General features: G+C 42.5%; 1 protein-coding gene and 1 long non-coding RNA gene across 2 annotated transcripts in view; one reads left to right on the top strand and one right to left on the bottom strand.

Moving 5' to 3' along the window:
• Nucleotides 1-16,749, bottom strand: part of COG7 (component of oligomeric golgi complex 7) — a 67,829-nt gene extending 51,080 nt beyond the window's left edge. Inside the window, exons 1-4 of the mRNA XM_081818870.1 lie at nucleotides 16,368-16,749; nucleotides 11,806-11,954; nucleotides 11,521-11,637; nucleotides 9,308-9,476 (exon numbers count right to left, since the gene is read on the bottom strand). Coding sequence (XP_081674996.1) covers nucleotides 9,308-9,476; nucleotides 11,521-11,637; nucleotides 11,806-11,954; nucleotides 16,368-16,536 — 604 coding nt within the window. The 5' untranslated portion in view covers nucleotides 16,537-16,749. The remainder of the gene's footprint in view (nucleotides 1-9,307; nucleotides 9,477-11,520; nucleotides 11,638-11,805; nucleotides 11,955-16,367) is intronic.
• Nucleotides 16,750-16,812: 63 nt separating this feature from the next.
• On the top strand, nucleotides 16,813-17,326 carry LOC145721565 (uncharacterized). Its single transcript, XR_014145313.1, has 2 exons — nucleotides 16,813-16,986; nucleotides 17,119-17,326. It is a non-coding gene; the product is annotated as an uncharacterized LOC145721565 (long non-coding RNA).
• Nucleotides 17,327-20,740: the final 3,414 nt, after the last annotated feature.

Raw genomic sequence — 20,740 nt, 5'->3', positions numbered from 1 at the left:
CTGCTCGACTGGGAGCCTGCTTCTCCCTCTCCCTCTGCCACTCCCCCTGCTTGTGCTCTCTCTCTCAAATAACTAAAATCTAAAAAGAAACAATTAAAAATTTTTAAAAAATTACATCTCTCTTTCAAAGTTCTGCACATATATTAGCTCTTTCAGAAAAGCTTCCTCGATTTTCTGTCATCTTTTCCCTTCATTCCGGGGATGGCTAAGGCAACTTTCACATTCCATCTTGTAATAAAATTGTGTACTTGTTCTCTCCCGGCCTCACCCTCAACCAAGCTGTAAGGTCCCTGAAGGACAGCAACCTTATCTTATTCATCCTTTCATTCCCTGCTGTTCCTCCCATAATCAGTATTTTAAAATAATATTTAAAAGGGAGTTATCCTATCAGGCTCCCTGCTCCACAGGAAGCCTGTTTCTCCCTCTCCTACTCCCAGTTCTTGTATTCCCTCTCTCACTGTCTCTGTCAAATAAATAAATTAATTAAATTAAATTTAAAAAAATAAAAGGGAGTTATCCTTTTGAAATACCTACTTTGAATTACACCAGATAGGAATTGTACAAAAGCAAACAAACTCACCCCCTTAAATGTTCACATATTTGGTGGCTTGAGGAATAAGTAAATAATTTGGTAAACATCAGCATTCCACACATAGCAATGGACTTTAAGAGCCAAATTCTGGTATTAATATCAAGTAGTTTCTTACATATTTTCCTAAGGGCAGAGGAAAGGACTGAATGGGAACCCTTGCTTCCAGGCTCAATGCTGAGAAGCCAGGGCGGCAGCCTTGGGACAGGTCTTCAGCTGCACCACTCTGGCACTCGTCTGCCCCCTTCTGGCCAAAACTCAGATGCCACCGTCTCAGAAAGAAATTAAAAAAGAAGAAAAGAAATTTTAAACGGCACAAACAGGTACCCAACCCTTTATACCTGCTGAGAAGGAAAATCTGTGAGAGCAACTATTGTGATGATAACCCAGCTAGGCTTTGGAAATCTGTTGGCAGATCTCACTTTGATGGACAGGAATCCATGAGTTGGAAGATGGCTATTTGCCCCTAAAATGCTTATTATTTCCCCATGATCCCTTAGATCAATGAATCTTCCTGCTACATGTAAAACTGTGCTACAAAAAGTTGCTTCAGGGACACCTGGGTGGCTCAGTCGGTTAAGCAGCTGCCTTCGGCTCAGGTCATGATCCCAGAGTTCTGGGATCAAGCCCCGCATTGGGCTCTCTACTCAGTGGCGAGCTTGCTTCTTCCTCTCCCTCTGCTGCTCCCCCTGTTTGTGCTCATGCGTGCTCTCTCTGTCAAATAAATAAATAAATAATCTTAAAAAAAATAAAAATAAAAACTGCTAGATAAAAAAGCACCTTGGGGGCGCCTGGGTGGCTCAGTTGGTTAAGCGACTGCCTTCGGCTCAGGTCATGATCCTGGAGACCCGGGATCGAGTCCCGCATTGGGCTCCCTGCTCGGCAGGGAGTCTGCTTCTCCCTCTGACCCTCCCCCCTCTCATGCTCTCTCTCTCATTCGCTCTCTCTCTCAAATAAGTGGAGTCTTTAACAAAAAAAAAAAAAAAAAAAAGCACCTTGGCCTTCCAGTAAAGATGTCTGATGAAAGAGCACATGACTTTGGGTTGGGTGGGGAACCTTCCTGATGCTCACCAAAATTCACCGCCAGGAGAAAAACACAACACCATTTCGTCTGTGCTGAAGCCAGGGAAATATCTATACTACAGAACTTCGAGAAAGTAATCAGATATTCAGTCACTTTGGCCCAAGGTGAGTGGGGATGCCAGGAGCACTCAGAATGCCATCAGGGAGCGGCTGAGCATGGCAGGACAAGGTGGAGAGAGGGAGCAAAGCGGGGGTCTAGTCCAGGCAAGGGGAGAAGGCTTATTTCCGCTTCAGCCCAGCAGCGGCTAAAAAGAGCCATTTCCCCCTTCTGAATCCATCCTGCCTAGAGAGAGTGGGTCTGGAATCAAGCCTGATTTAAATCTGTGAACAAAGGCAGTCAAATATAGCTTGCCCTCAGTACCAAGGCCCATAATCCTGACCCAGAGGGCATCATTCAAACCTGATTCCAGTAGCAAACCCCTTCAGAACGAAAGGAAAAATATTCAAATTCATGGAGCCACCATCTCCCCACCTGCATTCCTACTTTTTCTCCAACCCCACCTAACCAGAGGTGCACCCCAACCACATCCGCGGAGCTCTGTGGGTCTGTAGCTGCAACAAATTCATGAGAAAATGGGACAAAGCTGCCAGATGGTGACTTTCCACAACCCAACTCCAGTCCTAGGATCCTGTTGATGAGGAGAACACTCCAAACAGATGACTGACAAATGGGTAAGTTCTGGAATGAAAAGGCTGGAGATGAGTACTGAATCCATTCTCTTTAGGCAACTGGAGAGCACAACACAGGATGCAGCCTTTAATTCAAGGGCAAGAGGAAAGCTCTCAACAAAGCCCAGGTAAACAAGGAGGGGCTTCCAAAGAGATCGCACGTTATTTTCCAGTAAAGAGCAAGCCCAGAGAAAAGGAGCCACGTATAAATATGACTAAGCAGAAACAAAAACAAACAAACAAAAGACCCACAATAGGACCAATGCAAAAGTATCACAGGGAGGGGAAAAAAGAAAAGGAACAGAATGCGCAGAAGGTACATCATAAGAGCACTTCAAGAACAAGCAGAGACAGGATAATAAGGAAGTCGAGAACTTTAACACCACCATAAACCAAGTAGACCTAACACACAGACACACACACACACAGAACACTCCACCCAACAACAGCAGAATACATATTTTTCTCCAGTGCCGATGAAACATTCTCCAGGATAGATCATATCTGAGGCCAGAAAACAAGTGTAACTAAGACAGAAATCATATATCCTTTCTAATCATAATGAAATGAAGCTAGAAATCAAAGGAAGAAAAAACAATGGGAAAATTCACAAATATGTGGAAATTAAACAACAGTCTTAAACAACCAATGGGTCAAAGAAGATATCATAAGGAAAATTAGGAATTATCTTGAGACAAATGAAAATAAAAACGCAACATACCAAAACATATGGGATGCCACAAAAGCAGCACTAAGAGCTAATTTATAGCTATAAATACTTATGTTAAAAAAGAAGAAAGATCTCAAGCCAACAACCTAAACAACTAGGAAAAAAAAAAAAGAACAAACTAAACCTAAAGGTAGCAAGAAGGGAAGAAATAAAGATCGGAGCAGAGATCAATATAATAGAGCAAAACAAAATAAAATCAACAAAACCAAGAGGTGGTTCTTTGAAAAGATGAACAAAATTGACAAACTTCTAATTAGATTCACTATGAAAAAGAGAGAGACATTTCAAATACATAAAGTCAGAAATGAAAGAAAGGACACTACTACTGATCTTACACAAATAAAAAGGATTATAAGAAAGCACTATGGGGGCGCCTGGATGGCTCAGTTGGTGGAGTGTCCAACTCCTGATCTCAGGTCTTGATCTCAGGGTTGTGAGTTCAAGTCCTGTGTTGGGCATGGAGCTTACTTTAAAAAAATAGGGGCACCTGGGTGGCTCAGTCGGTTAAGAATCCGACTTTGGCTCAGGTTATCTCCAGGTCCTGGGAACGAGCCCTATGTCGGTCTCTGCACTCAGCAGGGCGTCTGCTTCTCCCTCTCCCTCTGCTCCTCCCAGAGCTTGTGCTTGCGCTCTCTCTCTCAAATAAATAAAATCTTTTTTTTTAAGTAAATAAATAAAAAATAAAATAAATAATAAAATAAATAAAAAGTACTATGGACAATTATACACCAAAAAATTGGATAATCTAGATGAAATGAACAAATTCTTAGATACACACTATCAAGACTGAATCATGAAGAAGTAAGAATTCTAAACGGATCTAAAACTAGTAAGGAGATTGAATCAGTAATCAAAAACCCTTCAACAAAGAAAAGCACACCAAACGGCTTCACTGGTGAATATACTAGACATTTAAAGAAAAATTAATACCAATACTTCTCAAACTCTTCCAAAATACTGAAGAGGAGGAAACACTTTCTAACTCATTCTATGAGGCCAGCATTACCCTGATCCAAAGCCAGACAAAGACAATACAAGAAAAGAAACCTACAGACCAATATCCCTGATGATTTTTTTTTTTTTGAGAGAGAGAGAGAGCATGCGTGCACTCAAGCAGAGGTGGAATGCTCAAGCGGACTCCACACCCAAAGCAGAACCCAACACAGGGCTCGATCTCATGACCCTGAGATCATGACCTGAGCAGAAATCAAGAGTCAGACACTTAACCAACTGAGCCACCCAGGTGCCACATCCCTGATGAATAGTCATGCAAAAATCCTTGATAAAATACTAGCAAACCAACATCAGCAGCACATTAAAGGATAACACTCTATAGCCAAGTGGAATTTATTCCTGAGATGCAAGCATGGTTCAATGTATGAAAATCAATCAATGTAATATACCATATTAACAGAATGATGGAAAAAATCCACATGATCATTTCAAATGGTGAAGAAAAGAATTTGATACAATTCAACACTTTTCATGATATAACTCAACAAACTAGGAATAGAAGCAAACTATGTCAACATAATAAACAAATTTTCATATATGAAAAGCCCCCAGTTAACATAATACTCAGTGGTGAAAGACTATTTCAAACTCTTCCTCTGAGATCAGGAACAAGACAAGAATCCTGCTTTTGCCACCTCTATTCACCTTAGTGCTGGAAGTCTTAGCCGGAGCAATGAGGCATGAAAGAGAAATTAAAAGCATTCAAAGAGAAAAGGAAGAAGTAAAATTATCTGTTTGCAGATGATATGATCTTATAATCAGAAAACCCTAAAGATTCCACAAAAAAACCTGTTAGAACTAATAAGTGAATTTGGCAAAGTTGCAGGATACAAAATCAACACACAAAAATCAGTTGTGTTGGGGCACCTGGGTGGCTCAGATGGTTGGGCGTCTGCCTTTAGCTCAGGTCATGATCTCTGGGTCCTGGGATCGAGCCCCACGTCAGGCTCCCTGCTCAGTGGGAAGCCTGCTTCTTCCTCTCCCTCTGCCTCTTCCCCTGCTTGTGCTTTCTCTGTCTGTCTCTCTCAAATGAATAAATAAAATCTTTAAAAAAAAATCAGTTGTTTTTCTATATATTGACAATGAACGATCTGAAGAGGAAATAAAAAAATTCATTTACAGTAACATCAAAATAAACAAAATACTTAGGAAAAAATGTAACAAGGAGCTGAAAGATTTGTACTCTGAAAATGACAAAACACTGCTGAAAGAAATTAAAGAAGACACAAATAAATGAAAAAACATCCCGTGTTGATGGACTGAAAGACTTAATACTGTTAAGATGGTAATACTACCCAAAGCCATCTACAGATTCAATGCAATCCCTATCGAAATCCCAATGGTGTCTTCTGGAGAAACAGAAAAACCCATCCTAGAATTCATATGGAATTTCAAGGGACCCCAAATAGACAAAACAATCTTGAAAGAGAAGGGTGATGTTGGCGGTCTCACACTTCATGACTTCAAAACTTACTACAAAGCTACAATAATCAAAACAATGTGTGTGGGGCAGGTGGGGTAACAGTGTGGGACTGGCATAAGGATAGACATGACCAATGGAAGAGAACAGAGAGCCCAGAAATAAACCTTCACATATACAGTCAAACAACTCTCAACAAGGGTGTCAAGGCCATTCAATGGGGAAAGGACAACAAGTGATGTTCAGAAAACTGGATATCCACATGCAAAAGGAAGAAGTTGGACCCTTACCTTACACCATATACAAAAATTAACTTTAAATGGATCAAAGAGCAACATGTAAGAGCTAAAACTATCAACTCTTAGAAGAAAATGGGAAAAATTTCATGACATTGGATTTGGCAATAGTTTCTTACTTATGAGACCAAAAACACAGGCAACAAAATTAAAAACAGATATATTGGACTACATCAAAATTTAAGATTTGTGCATCAAAGGACACTAAGAATGAAAAGACAACCCACAGAATCGGAGTATACAAATCATATATCTGATCAGGGATTAATATCCAGAATATATAACAAACTCCTACAACTCAACAATAAAAAATAAATTACCCGATTTTTTTTTTTTTAAAGATTTTTTATTTATTTATCTGAGAGAGAGAATGGGAGATAGAGAGCATGAGAGGGGGAGGATCAGAGGGAGAAGCAGACTCCCCGCTGAGCAGGGAGTCCGATGCGGGACTCAATCCAGGGACTCCAGGATCATGACCTGAGCCGAAGGCAGCCGCTTAACCAACTGAGCCACCCAGGCGCCCAAATTACCCGATTTTAAAATGGTCAAAGGACTTGGGACACCTGGGTGGCTCAATCAGTTAAGCATCTGCCTTCAGCTCGGGTCATGATCCCAGGGTCCTGGGATCAAGTCCTGCATTGGGTTCCCTGCTCAGTGGGGAGGCTGCTTCTCCCTCTCCCTGTGCCCCTCCACCCTACCCGTGCTCTCTCTTGCTATCTCTCTCTCAAATAAATAAAATCTTAAAAAAGAAAGAAAGAGAATGCTATCGGTGAAATGAAAAACAATCTTTTGAAAAATAAAAAAGACTATGGGGAGAGTTGATAAAGAGCTAAAATAGATCAGAGGAAACAGGACATAAAGGAGGGGGAAACGGAGAGCTGATGGACAGACAGTTGATGTTCTCAAAAATGGAAAACAAATGGAACAGAAAAAATATTTTTTAAGAAAGAAATTTTCTATAAACAGAGAAAGACATGAATCAGCAAATAAAAAGAGCTCACACTATGTTCTAGAAAAATATTTTTCCCAAACTGAAAAATAATCTAGTGAAGTAACTAAACTATAAGGCAAAAGGAAGAAGTGTATAAGCCAGAAGTCAGCAAACTATGAGCCAGCAGGCGACATCACCACCTGGTTTTGTCATAAAGCTTTATTGGAACACAGAGAAGCCCACTCATTTACACACAGGCTTTCACACTACAACTGCAGTTAAGTATTGGTGACAGAGAGCACACGTCCCAGAGAGCCCAAAATACTTACTACCTGGCCCTTTACAGAAAATGCTTGCTAACCCCTGCTTTAACTATTACAAGGAAAAGAAACAAACTATCAAAAAAAAAAGAAAGAAAGAAAGAATCAGGCCAGTCTCATGTTTATAGCAAAATACAGTTGGCAGAAGACAAGGAATCAAGGTTTCTAGAATTCCATAGGAAAAACAGTGTGATCCAAAAATTCCAAAAGCAGCCATTTTCTTCTATATGTAAAAGCAACAAAAAGACATTCTTTACTACATAAACACTAAGGATATGCATATAATCCCTATGACCTTCCTGAGGTGAAAAAAATCTACTTAAAAACAGAATCCTGGTCATGAAGAGAAGCCTCAAAGAATTAACAAACGGGGAAGACGTGCGCTGAAAGGTCTAAAAGTGAGCACTGAATCCATTTAAACAAGAAATTGAGCATAAATAGCCAATTATTAGTTAGAAAACAGTTATGAAAAGATAAAATATCAAATATGAAAATTTTCTAATATTTAAAAGTTTAGAGAGAAAAGCCACATGATAAAAAAATTAATAATTTGAAAATTAATGAATAATTTGACAATATACCATGATTAAAATTCTAGACTATGCAATCTTGTAGACTGGCCAGGGAAGAGGGACGGTGGAAAGAAGGAAGAGGAGTTAAAGCACACTAACTGGGGGAGGCAGATGGTGTTTCTTTCAGGAGGCTGATAAATTGAGAAAGAAGTTTAGTATAATGTGAAATCATAAATCACTAGAAAAACTAAAATCAAGTTATATATCTTTCAATCATCTGTGAGGAAAAAAAAACACAAAGAAAACAGAAACATAAAGCAGAAAATACAGAGATATACAAAACTGACAATTTCTGTTAAATAAAACCTAAATGGGATAAAGTCACTTATTAAAAAGTACAGGATTAGATCAAAAATCAAAATTCAACAAAGTGCTATCTCCAATAGCCAAGTCTAAAATAAAAATCTCAGAAAGTTTGAAGGTTGGGACACCTGGGTGGCTCAGTCATTAAGCGTCTGCCTTGGGCTCAGGTCATGATCTCAGGGTCCTGGGATCAAGCCCCGCATCGGGCTCCCTGCTCAGCGGGAAGCCTGCTTCTCCCTCTCCCACTCCCCCTGCTTGTGTTCCCTCTCTCATTGTGTCTCTCTCTGTCAAATAAATAAATAAAACCTTAAAAAAAAAAAAAAGTTTGAAGGTTAAAAAAAAAAAATGGGTAAAGCCATACTGAAGCAAGTACAAACAAAAAAGAAGGCAGAAGTTGTAATATTCATACATACCCAAGTTGAACTGCAGACAGAAAGCATTTAATGGGGCCATGGCAATATTTGATAAAAATGTTCCTTAAAACCTAACAGAGTGGGGTGCCTGGGTGGCTCAGTCAGTTAAGCATCTGCCTTTAGCTCAGGTCATGATCCCAGGGTCCTGGGATCGAGTCCTGCATCTGGTTCCTTGCTCCTCTGGGAGCCTGCTTCTCCCTCTGCCTGCCACTCTCCCTGCTTGTGCTCTCTCTTTCTTGCTTTCTCTAATAAATAAATAAAATCTTTAAAAAAAAAGATATTTGCTAATAAGATCTCTATGAAAAAATTCTAAATAAAATATTAGCAAATATCCAGTAGAACATTAACATGCATACACACGTGCGTGCACTCACATAGACATCCCATAAACATGTGGGGCTTGTTCTTGAGTTGCAAGAATAAAAGGATATTAGGAATGCTATCAATATGATTTTCCACATTAGTAGGCCACAGGAAATAAAAATCATATTTGACAAGGGTCAAAACTCGTCAAACGGTACACTTAAGATATGTGCGTTTCTCTAAAAGTAAATTTCACCTCAAAAAAAGAGAATCATAAAGCAATAGTGAACTCTAGTTATTGATATGAATGCTGAAGCATTTAAGAGTGAAGTATGTCGATATCTGTAAGTTACTTTGCAACCCATCCCAAACAGAACCTGGATGGACAGAGAGATGGATGGATGGGTAGATGTGTGACAAAGCAAATGCGGGAAAACGCTTAACTAGGATCTAGACGGTGTGTCTGTCGTGTGCTTATCTCAACATTTCTGTATGCTTGAAAATATTCATATAAACTATTGAAAAAAGACAACCCCAAAAAAGTTACAACTTAACTTCCAAACTACATAATTTAATCCACAGTAAGACACTCAAAAGGCTGAAGACTTGGAAAGCCTTACCTTTGTGAGGAGGTGTGCAGAGATGAGAAGGGGCCCGCACTTACCTACAGACTGGGAGGTGAACGCAGCTACAATCTGCGGGGAGGCCAGGGCCTCCAGCCTGTTCTTCAGTGCCTCCAAGTGCACACATTTTTCCGAGTAGTCTGGTGTATCAACAAGCATCATTAAGCTGTTCTGCATACCTGTCAGCTTAGCAGAAATCACAGCTATGTCCTATAAAAGACCAGAATAGAGGATATTTATTTTAAAAGATCCCAGGTCGTTCAGGGGCACCTGGGTGGCTCAGTCGGTTAAGTGTCTGCCTTCGGTTCAGGTCATGATCTCAGGGTCCTGGGATTGAGCCCTGCATCGGGCTCTCTGCTCGGTGCAGAACCTGCTTCTCTCTTTCCCCCGCTTGTACTCTCTCTGACAAATAAATAAAATCTTAAAAAAAAAAAAAAAAAAGAAATGCTGTTTTTTAAAAGAACTAAGAATGTAGTAATTGTGTTTCATTTCAGCACTCAACAGGTGTCTACAACGTGTCAGACACTGTATTAAATGTTTGAGACACAAAGAAGATCACACTGCAGCCCCTGAGTTCCCAACATATTGGGACAGCAAGATCAGGATACAATTTAAGGAGTATGGCTCGGGTGCTACCGGGGCCCAGGGGAGGGAGCAACTGAGTTTGCCTGTGAGAAGCCAGGAGCCAGCAGGGGTGGGTGGCTGCTGCAGTGGTTTAGGAGAAAGACGATGGGAAGCGTGAACAGAGTGGTGGCAGAGGGATCCAAAGAACGGACAACTGCAGAGAGATATGGGAGAGATGGGGAAGAGGGCGCGGTTAAGGACTGCTGAGGTTTCTAGCCTAGACCCTTGCTGGGGAAGTGCCGCCACGAACCAAGACAGGGAGGCCAAAGGGAAGAGCAAATGGGGAGTGGTTCTAGACAGAAATAATGAATTCAGTTTACAGTGCCTAGGAGGGAGTCCAGCCAGATGCATGTGGTCTTCTGGGCAGCTGGTTCTGAATATCGGGATAGTTGGGAGCGGCAAAAGCTTTCCAACTCTTAGCTAGTTAATATTAGTAGTGTACTGACTGCAATCACGCATGTGCCAGGAATCCAGGAAGATTAGCAACTCACATCTGTGAACCCTCATTTTTCACTGTTTATTCCTGTTTACTAATTTTTTTCCCCTCATGCACTGAGCGCTTTTTAAAAAACTTGTGAGAGTTTTAAAAATTAGCAAAAAGGGGGGGGGGTGCCTGGGTGGCTCAGTTGTTAAGTGTCTGCCTTCAGCTCAGGTCATGATCCCAGGGTCCTGGGATTGAGCCCCGCATCGGGCTCCCTGCTCAGCGGGGAGCCTGCTTCTCCCTCTTCCAGCTCATGCTCTCTCTTACTATCTCTCTCTCAAATAAATAAAATCTTTTTTTTTTAAAGATTTTATTTATTTGACAGAGAGCAAAAGAGCACAAGCAGGGGGAGCAGCAGAGGGAGAGGAAGAAGCAGGCCCCCCTCCGAGCAGGGAGCCCAATGCAGGACTCGATCCCAGGCCCTGGGATCATGACCTAAGCCGAAGGCAGACGCTTAACCATCTGAGCCACCCAAGCGCCCTCAAATAAATCTTTAAAAAAAAAAAAAAAAAGCGGGGCACCTGGGTGGCTCAGTCGTTAAGCGTCTGCCTTCAGCTCAGGTCATGATCCCAGAGTCCTGGGATCAAGCCCCGCATGGGGCTCCCTGCTCCGTGGGAAGCCTGCTTCTCCCTCTCGCACTCCCCCTGCTTTGTTCCGTCTCTCGCGGTGTCTCTGTCAAATAAATAAATAAAATCTTTAAAAAAAAAAAAGAAAACTAGCAAGAGACAATAAAAGAATTCATTTTGCTTAACCGAAAAAGAGTTTTTCATGAGACATCACCTGACCTCACCCTGATAACCAGGTGTCAAAAGCATTGCTATGTCCCACAGTTGGCAGCCACAGAGGGTCCCAGGATGTGGAAGGGCCCCTGCCCATGTTTCACAATCTCATTTCATCCATTTTCTCTGCCTTTTTCACTGAGGTTTCTCCTGAACTATGACAAGAAGGCCATCAGTCAAGATACCAACTCCAGAAGGTGGAAAGACCCTGAGCAACTGCAGGTTTTCTCACCCTTTGCCTGTGTGTGTTTCCATGCGGGGCTTCTTCCTATCCCTTGTGGGTTCGAGGAAACGACTTTCTCATTTGTTTCTCCAAACCTCAAGCGCCTGCCTACCCAGACTGCGGACATCCCCTAAACTCAAGACCTACTTGAGTCTTGAAGGTCTCCTCGATATCAGCACTCAGTGTGCTCCACTTGTCTGCTTCCTGAAGGGACTCCGCCGCAAGCTGCATTCTGGACTTGACCTGGTCGATTTCTACCAATACCTAAAAGAGAGACGAGAGGTCAAAGACTAAGGAAGTGGCAGTTCCTTTATCTCTACCCTCCACTGGTGACTTGAAACATAAGCATCATGGCACGCTCCTGTTTTGAGGGAGGTTCTGTGAATGTCTTCCAAAAACAAGAATCAGCATTAGGGACAGGGGCATGAATACCTGCATCGATTGAGACGTATCCTGTTCAAATTTTTTAATGTCCTCCTTGACAAGAATCATTTGTTCTTTCAGAAAAGACGCCTCCTGTTTCAGGGCTTCAACATCGCGGAGCACTTTGGGCATGTTCTGAAGAGCCTGGTGACTTGTTTCTGTAGCAAGAACCAAAGAACAAAAGGTGAAAATCAGACCAGTCACCAGTGAACAAGATGAAGAGATCAGAAGACAGGAAGGGAATTTTCCCCAAAGCACCCCCAACCACACAGTTTTCTGAGCCTGTGGATGATGGGGAGTGGAGAAGAGGTGGGCTGGGAGGTGGGCTCTGCCAGGACCATGTCTTCCCCAGTCTGATCGGTGTGGGCCATGGGATTTGACAAGGAAGGAACCATCAACCTGACCCAACATCAATGCTTGTCCACCACTGAGTTAAATTGAAACTCCCTTTGTGAGGAGAGAAAATGAAAGAATCTGACACTGGGTAAATGCCAGCTACATCCCATTCTATCACGTAATGTCCACAGGAATCATTAGCAGTCACCTCTTACAAATAAGGAAACTGAGGCTCAGAGAGGTTGAGTAACTTCCCTAAGATTTCACAGAGCTGAAACCAAGCCTTACGTGTGTCTGGCCCCAATGTCTGCATTCCATGGTCTTTTCAAAATAGAGTCCACAGACGACCAGCGTCAACTGGGGCACAGTTAAATGCAGGTCCCCCAGCACCTGCCAGAGTTTCTTATTTAACAAGTCTGGTAGGAGATCAGGTGACATTAAGAAAGCTGCATGGGTTTTTTTTGGTTTTTTTTTTAAGATTTTATTTATTTGACAGAGAGAGACACAGCGAGAGAGGGAACACAAGCAGGGGGAGCGGGAGAGGGAGAAGCAGGCTTCCCGCGGAGCAGGGAGCCCGATGCGGGGCTCGATCCCAGGACCCCAGGATCATGACCGGAGCTGAAGGCAGACGCTTAACGACTGAGCCACCGTTTTAACAGACGTCCCAAACATAGAATACAATTTGCACATCTTTGCACACTATGATATGTTATGTGGAATTGGGAGAATTACTAGCATACCCCTCTGACCCTTTAAAGGGCAAGTCATCGGAAAATCAACCCAGTAAGTCCAGCGTCTTCTGCTCTACCAGTGCGATGAATGGAACCTTAACATCTTGAAGAAATATTTCAAGAACCTGTTCGTCCAGCTGAGCCATAAAATAACAATGTGTTTCCAACACTGACCCCGGGTAAAGTTCTAAGACTAAGAAAACAAAGATAGAACAAGGATTTCTTCTGTATAGAGAACGATGCTGACTTTTAACAACATTGTTATGGCCCCAGCCTTCCGCCTGCTAAACCTCGAAGTCACTCTTCAGCCCTTGCCGTTCCCTGTGTACCTCTTTTTCCTTCTCCACAACCCTCCCCCTGCACCAAATTTAGTCCACTCTTTTTTCCATTTTAAAGCTATCACTTGCAGTGGTTGCCTCTGGGAGGGTAAGGGCCAGATTTCACTGTGAAGGGGAATGGGGGCACTTTCTTGGGTGATTGTAACATTCTCCTTCTTGACAGAGATTTGAATTATCCCAGCTGTATACATTTGTCAAAACTCATTCCACTCATCAGATAAGATTTGTGCATTTCACCTTATGTAAATTTTATTTAGTAAAAAAAAAAAAAAAGAGCTGTAAACAAGTACTGAATTCTATTATGTTTAGGGTACCCACTGAAATGTGCAGGGGTAAAGTATACTGACCTCTGCAACTCATTTTGAAATACATCATACATCAAAAAATAAGATGGATAAATGGAGAGAGGGACAGGTAAATGGATAGATTTGTGATAAAGCAGGAATAGTAAATTGTTAATTGTAGAATCTAGGTAGTGGGCATATGGATGTTCACTACAATTCTCTCAATGTTACTGTATGTTTGGGACCTCCACCCACAGTCATTCTTGATGTTCTCCTCCTCTTGTCCCTCCTTCCAATCCATCAGCAAGTTCTTCCCATTCTTCCTCCTAAAAATATCTTAAATCTACCCATTTCTCACCATGCCCACTGCCACAACCCCAGCTGAAGCCACTATTTTGACAGTCCACTCTTCTGAACAGTTGCCTTCCGAATCAATCCCTGTCCCTCCCCTGCTTAAAAATCCTTTGGTACCTTTCCTTTACACTCATTTTAAATCAAATCCAAACTCTTTAATGAGACATTAAAATCCCTGCATGATCTGGTCCCTGTTTGGGGGTTTTTCTCCCCCTGTCTCCAACTTGGCCTGTTAACCGACCCAACCTAGGACTGGGTCTTGTTCAACACTGTATCTCTGGAACCTGGAAAACAGTTTGTGCCTAATAAATACTTGTTGACTGAATGACTGAACAAATCAGTCTCCCAATTTGGAGCCCTCAACATCCCCTCCTAGAGCCTCTGCAATAACCTCTCTTCACTGCAGATTTGAGCCCTGTCTCGCCTTCCATAAAAAGAAAGCTTTAAACCTCTGAAGGCGGGGCGCCTGGGTGGCTCAGTCGGGTAAGCATCTGCCTTCGGCTCAGGTCATGATCCCAGGGTCCTGGGATCAAGCCCCACATCGGGCTCCCGGCTCAATGGGAAGCCTGCTTCTCCCTCTCCCACTCCCTCTGCTTGTGTTCCCTCTCTTGCTGTCTCTCTCTCTCTCTAATAAATAAATAAAATCTTTGAAAAACAAAAAACAAAAACCTCTGAAGGCTTCCCACTGCCTAGGGGCCGAATGCCCAACTCCTTAGGATAATGAAAAAGGGGACACCTGGGCGGTTCAGTCGGTTAAGTGTCCCACTCTTGATTTCGGCTCAGGTCATGATCTCAGGGTGTGGGATTGGGCCTGCTTAAGATTCTCTCTCCCTCTGCGCCTTCCCGTCCCTGGGTGCGCACGCGTGCGTAAAGAATAAAATAAAATAAAATAATGGGCAAAAAGGCCTTTCACAGTTTGATTCTAATCTACTTTTCGGTCTTAGCTCCAGAAGTCTCCCCCTCCCCCCAGGAAAGTGTGATCCTGTAATAATAATACTAATGACTAATGTTTGTTGATGTTACTGATGGAGCTCTGTTTGAACTTCTCACTCTTCTGTGGACTGGCTAGGCCTTTTTATACCCACATGCCTCTGTATGCTCTGTTCTCTCCTCCCTTTCATACCAGAGAGGTAGCAAGGTATAATGGATAAGAGCCTGAGCTCTGGGACCAATGCATGGGTTCAAATCCAAACTAGAAATATGACGATGGGTTACTTCAGTCAGCCACAGTCTCTACAACTATAAATTGGTCATCATAACTGTGTCTACCTCTAAGGATTATAACCAGGTTTAAATTGGATAATTCGGCTGAGAAGGGGCAACATTAACATTTTGGCCAGGACAATTCTTCATTGTGTAGGATATCCCAAGCATGCAGGACACTAAGCATCGCTGAGTATTTCTACTAACTGTCCATCATTGTGACATTCCTCCCCATTGCAAGGACTAAAAACACTCCCAACAACTTCCAGATAGTCAGGGGATGGTGAGGGTAGAAGGAGGTGACGTTACCACCCCTGGTTTGAGAACCACTTAGTTAATACATACAGGGCATTTAAAAGAATGGTTGACACATTATCAAGGACTCAAATATTGCTATCATATTATTATTAATGTCCTCCCCCCTCTTTGCCCTATGAAGTCTTCCTTCAAGGCCTAACACAGGGAAAACCCTTTATGATTCTCCCAGACTAGAGGTAACTGCACACTTTTTCCAGCTCTCATAACTCCTGGTCCTACTTGTAGGAAAGCCACCCTTCATTGTAATTTAACTGTTTAGTATCTTCCCCACAAGGCAGCAGCTCCTGAAAAGTAAACTTCTTGCACATGGCCCGTTTCTGGGCACAGGTGTAGCAGATGTTCAATGAGTATTAGATGCAAAGTACCTGCATCAATAAAGAACCTGCAGTGAAATAAAGCTCCCCTCCCCCCAACATCAGCCTTTTCTTAAACACTGGACCCATCTATAAAACAAAGTTCTGTTTACTGGGTCTTAAGCTTCCCTGTAGGAACCGTCTCTCCCACGGAGCCTAGCAGAGAGGCTGGCCGTGCAGTATGCACCTAATGAACATACAGTGAACATACCGTGACTAAAAATCGAGTAGGAGTTAATGAAAAGGTTGCTGGTGTGTATTATTTTTTATAATTAACTATCCCTGAACGATGGTTCAAGTCTCCATTCAGGCCAGCCCATCTTCAAAGACATGAAGGTCCGCTAAAACAACGTTTCCCAGACTTGTGTCATTCCCACACGCCTCTGATACGCTTTTGCCAAATGTAAGAACCAGGTAACGATTAGTTAATATTCTTGAAATTCACTCTTGGGCCTTAAAGGAAACTTAATGGCACCGCCGGGGGCGGAAGAGCAAGCCCCAGCCTCGGCAAGCGTTAGGCAGGCGGCAGCGAGCTGAGACCGGCCCCCGGCTGCCCCCGAAAGGTCTGGACGAGGGTCGGTGCGGGCTCGCCTTCCCACCGCGGGGGCCGCGGACCGCCGCCGCCCCACGCGCGTCCCGGCAGCTCAGCCTTACCCTCCACGGCGTGGTTCACCTCCTGGATGAACAGCTGCAGCTTCATCACCAGCGTGGCCGCGTGGCCGTCCGCTTTCCCGGCCGCCGCCTCCTTCGAACCGGTCCTGAAGGCCGCGTTGATCCACTCCTTCACGTCGAAGTCTTCCGCCAGGAACTTGGAGAAGTCCATGGCCGCACCGCCTCTCAGCCTCGGCGTCCAGGCCTGAAGAGCTGGCTCTTGCGGCAACGAGGCTGCCGAGTCGGGCGGCCCTGCGAGGGCACCGGGGCTGGCCTGGGGCGGGCGGCGGCAGGCAGAACCCACGGCACCCACGAAATTCGCCCCTCTGCGGCCCGTCAACTCGCGGGAGCAGAGGGCTCGGAATGGCCCTCGCCGCGCGCCGTACTTCTTCCGGAAGTAGGTGGCCGTTACCATAGTGATTGCCGGCGTTCCGGGCGCCCTGGAGAGCTGGGCTCTGGAGAAAGGCCCCCGGCGTCGAGCGGCGAGCGGGTGCGAGCATTCCGCTTCTTTTGCTAACTTAAGTGTGTGTTGAGCGCTTAAGTATGTGCTTACTCTAAAGCCCTTACGTGCACTGGCGCACTTAGACTTGACAGTACTACGAGTGCCGTTATTCTCCCCAAGGTAAAGATGAAGATTAGAGGCAATTGAGCAACTCAGTCATGTCGCCAGAAAGTGGGACTGCGGGGATTTGAACTAGGGCAAACGGGCCACTGGAGCCTGAACTCTTTACCACGCTTTACTGCCTTCCTACAGAGATCAGATGAATCTCCGCGATCTGGCCTCAGCCCTCCCTACAGCCACATTGGCCTCCTGTCCTTTCCCAAGAAACACACCACGCTGGAACTCAAACTCACCGGTTGCAACCTGTTTTCTCTAGCCTCATGTGACGCCTCGGAAAAAGGAGGGCCTCCTTTGTCATAGTGTCATGGGAACCAAAAATTAAAGAGAAAAAATCCTTTGTATATAATTGTGAATAATTTTGCCATTTACCCTTCTCACCCCGGGCATACTCTGACTCAATGCATACGGTAGTTCTGAAGACTCTATGTATCTAAGAACCTAAATCCACAAATCAGGAAAGCTAGTATACTATCCTTGGTAGGAGCGTTGGAAGCCTTAAGTGCCTCTACAATATGCCCCTGCCCTCCCTGATGAACATTTTTAAAATAGCTTTACTAATAACAGGATATAAAATTCATCCATTTTAAGTTACAATTCAATGATTTTTAGTAAATTTAGAGAGTTGGTCTCTCTCCACAAGAACATTTCCATCAGCCAAAAAAGTTCCTTCCCCTCATTTGCACTTAATCTGGTCTTCCACACCAGGCCCTAGGAAACCACTAGTCCGCTGTCTCTCAATTTAACTTTTCTGGACATTTCAGATACATAGAATCATATACTGTGCAGTGTTCCATCTGGCTTCTTTCGCTGAGCATGTTTTTGAGATCCATTTGTGTTGCACCATGTTATCAGTTTGCTCCTTTATGTTGCTGAATAGTATCCCATTGTGTGGATATGACATATTTAGCCATTCACCAACTGATGGACATTTATGCTGCTTCTAGTTTAAAGTCATTATGAATAATGCTGCTATGAATGTTCGCCACATGCCTTTGTGTAGACAAGTTTTCATTACTTTTGGATATATTCCTAGGAGTGGAATTGCTAAGTTACAAGATAAATTTATGTTCAACTTTTTAAGAAAACTGTCAGACTTACCCAGACTAGCCTACACCATTTTACATTACCATCAATAATGTGTGAGGGCTCCAGTTTCTCTATACCCTCACCAACATCTGGTATATAATAGTCACTGTTGCTTTAGTCTGCCTTTCCCTAACCAATGATTTTGAACATCTTTTCATGTTATTAGCTATTCTTACATCTTCTTTGATGAAACGTGTTCAAATCTTTCACCCATTTTCAAATGGGGTTGTCTTCATATTATTGAGCTGTTAAATTCTTCATATTAATGAGCTGTTAAATTCTTTACATATTCTGATTTCCCTTATTAATATGGGTCACAACTATTTTCTCCCAATCTGTATCTTGTCTTCATTTTCTTAATGTCTTTTGAGGTGCAAGTTTTTAATTTTGATAAATTCCATTATCACTTCTTTTTTATGGATCCTACTTTTGGTCTTGTATCTAAGAAATCTTTGCCTAACCCAAAATCATGAAGAATTTCTAAATTTTCTTCTAGAAGTTTTAAAGTATTAGCTCTTACATTTACGTCCATGATCCAGTTTGAGTTCATTTTTTGTGTATGGTGTGAGGTAAAGGCCTAAGTTTATTCTTTAAAGATTTAATTTTTAAGTAACATCTATACCCAACGTGGGGCTCAAAGTTACAACCCCATGATCAAGCGTCACATGCTCTGAGCCAGCCAGGTGCCCGTCTAATTTTTTACATACACATATACAGTTATCCCAGGATGATTTAGACTTTCCTTTCTCCACTGATTGCCTTAAGATCTTTTGTCAAAAACCAAGTGACACAGATGTAAGGATTTCTGGACTCTTAATTCTGTTTCATTATCTATATTCCTATTGTACCAATACCAAATTGTCTTGATTTCTATAGTTTATAGTAAGTTTGGAAGTCTGATAGTGTTAGTCCTCCCACTTTGTTATTTTAAAAAATTGTTTTGCAGGGAACCTGGGTGGCTCAGTCGGTTAAGCATCTGCCTTCAGCTCAGGTCATGATCCCAGGGTCCTGGGATCCAGCCTTGTGTCAGGCTCCCTGCTCCTTGGGGAATATGCTTCTCCCTCTCCCTCTGCCCCTCTCTCCCTCTCCCTCCTCTCTCACATGCGCTCTCTCAAATCTTTTTTTCTTAAAGATTTTATTTGACAGGGAGCAGGAGAGCACAGGTGGTGGGAGTGGCAGAGGGAGAGGGAGAAGCAGGCGCCCTGCCCAGCAGGGAGCCCGATGCGGGGTTCGATCCCAGGACCCTGGGACCATGACCTGAGCCGAAGGCAGTCGCTTAACCAACTGAGCCACCCAGGCGCCCCTCAAATAAAATCTTAAATAAAAATATTGTTTTGCTACTCCAGACCCTTTGCATATCCATATCCATCTATGACCTGCTTATCAATTTCTACACAAAAATGCTACTGGAATAGGGTTTTTATTGAACTTACAGATCATTTTGAGAATTGGCATCTTGACAATACAGTCTTCCAATCCATGAATGTGAAATGCCTCTCCTTTTATTTAGATCAGGATGTTTCAACCTTGGTGTTATTCAACCCTGGTGTGGCCAGATAATTTATTGTTCAGGCTGTCCTATGCATTGTACAATGTTTGGCTGCATCTCTGGCCTCTACTACTAGATCCCAAAAGCATCCCTTCCCCCAGGTTGTGACAACTAAAAATGTCTCCACACATTGCCAAGTATCTCTCGGTGGGAACAATCACCCCTGGTTGAGAACCTCTAATTTAGATCATCTTTAATTTCTCTCAGCAATACCTTTTGTTGTACATTGTAAATATCTTGCACTTTTGTTAAATTTATTCCAAAGTATTGCATTCATTTTAATGCTATTGTGAATGTAATTAATTTCATTTCACATGTTCTTGTTATAGGAATACAACTGATTTTTGTATATTTATCTTGTACCTTTTAACATTTATCGGTTCTATTTATGTGTGCATGTACGTATTCCCTGGAATTTGTCTATGTACAGGTTCATAATATCTGTGAATACAGATTTACCTTTTTCTTCCCTCTACTAACTGCACTGCTTAGAATCTTCAGTACAATATTGAATAGAAATGGCAAGAGCAGACATCTTTGCCTTGCTCCAAATCTTCAGCATCTTTTTCAGTCCAATCCCTTTTTCAAGATGACCAAGTTCTCTTCTATTCCTAGTTTGTTAAAATGCTGATTTTATACATATACTTTTTTGGTACCTATTGGGATAATTGTGTTGTTTTTACCTTTTATTCTACTCATGTGATGTTCTATAGTAATTAACATTTGGATGGTAAACTGATCTTGCATTCCTAGGATAAATTCTACTTGGTCAGGATGTAGAATGTTACCAGATTTGCTTTGACACCATTTTGTTGAGGACTTTCGTGTCAATGTTCGTGGGGGAAAACTCGTAATATTGTTTTTGTGATCTTTCTCTAATTTTGGTTTAAGTGTAATACTGGTTTTAGAATCATTTAGTAAGTGATCCTTCCTTCTCTAGCTTCGGAGTTTGAGAATTGGGAAAGCCTCTTCTTTAAATATTTGGCAGAATTTAATGTGAAGCCATCTGGCCCTGGACGTTTCTTCGTGAGAAGACTATTAATTCAACTCGTTATAGACCTATTCAAATGTTCTAGTTCTTTTTTTTTTTTTAATTTTTTTTTTTTATTTATTTATTCA

This window comes from Leptonychotes weddellii, chromosome 5 (genome assembly GCF_054177405.1).
Source record: "Leptonychotes weddellii isolate Sample4059 chromosome 5, ASM5417740v2, whole genome shotgun sequence".
NCBI lineage: Eukaryota > Metazoa > Chordata > Mammalia > Carnivora > Phocidae > Leptonychotes > Leptonychotes weddellii.
This window is presented reverse-complemented; position numbering and strand designations above follow the sequence as displayed.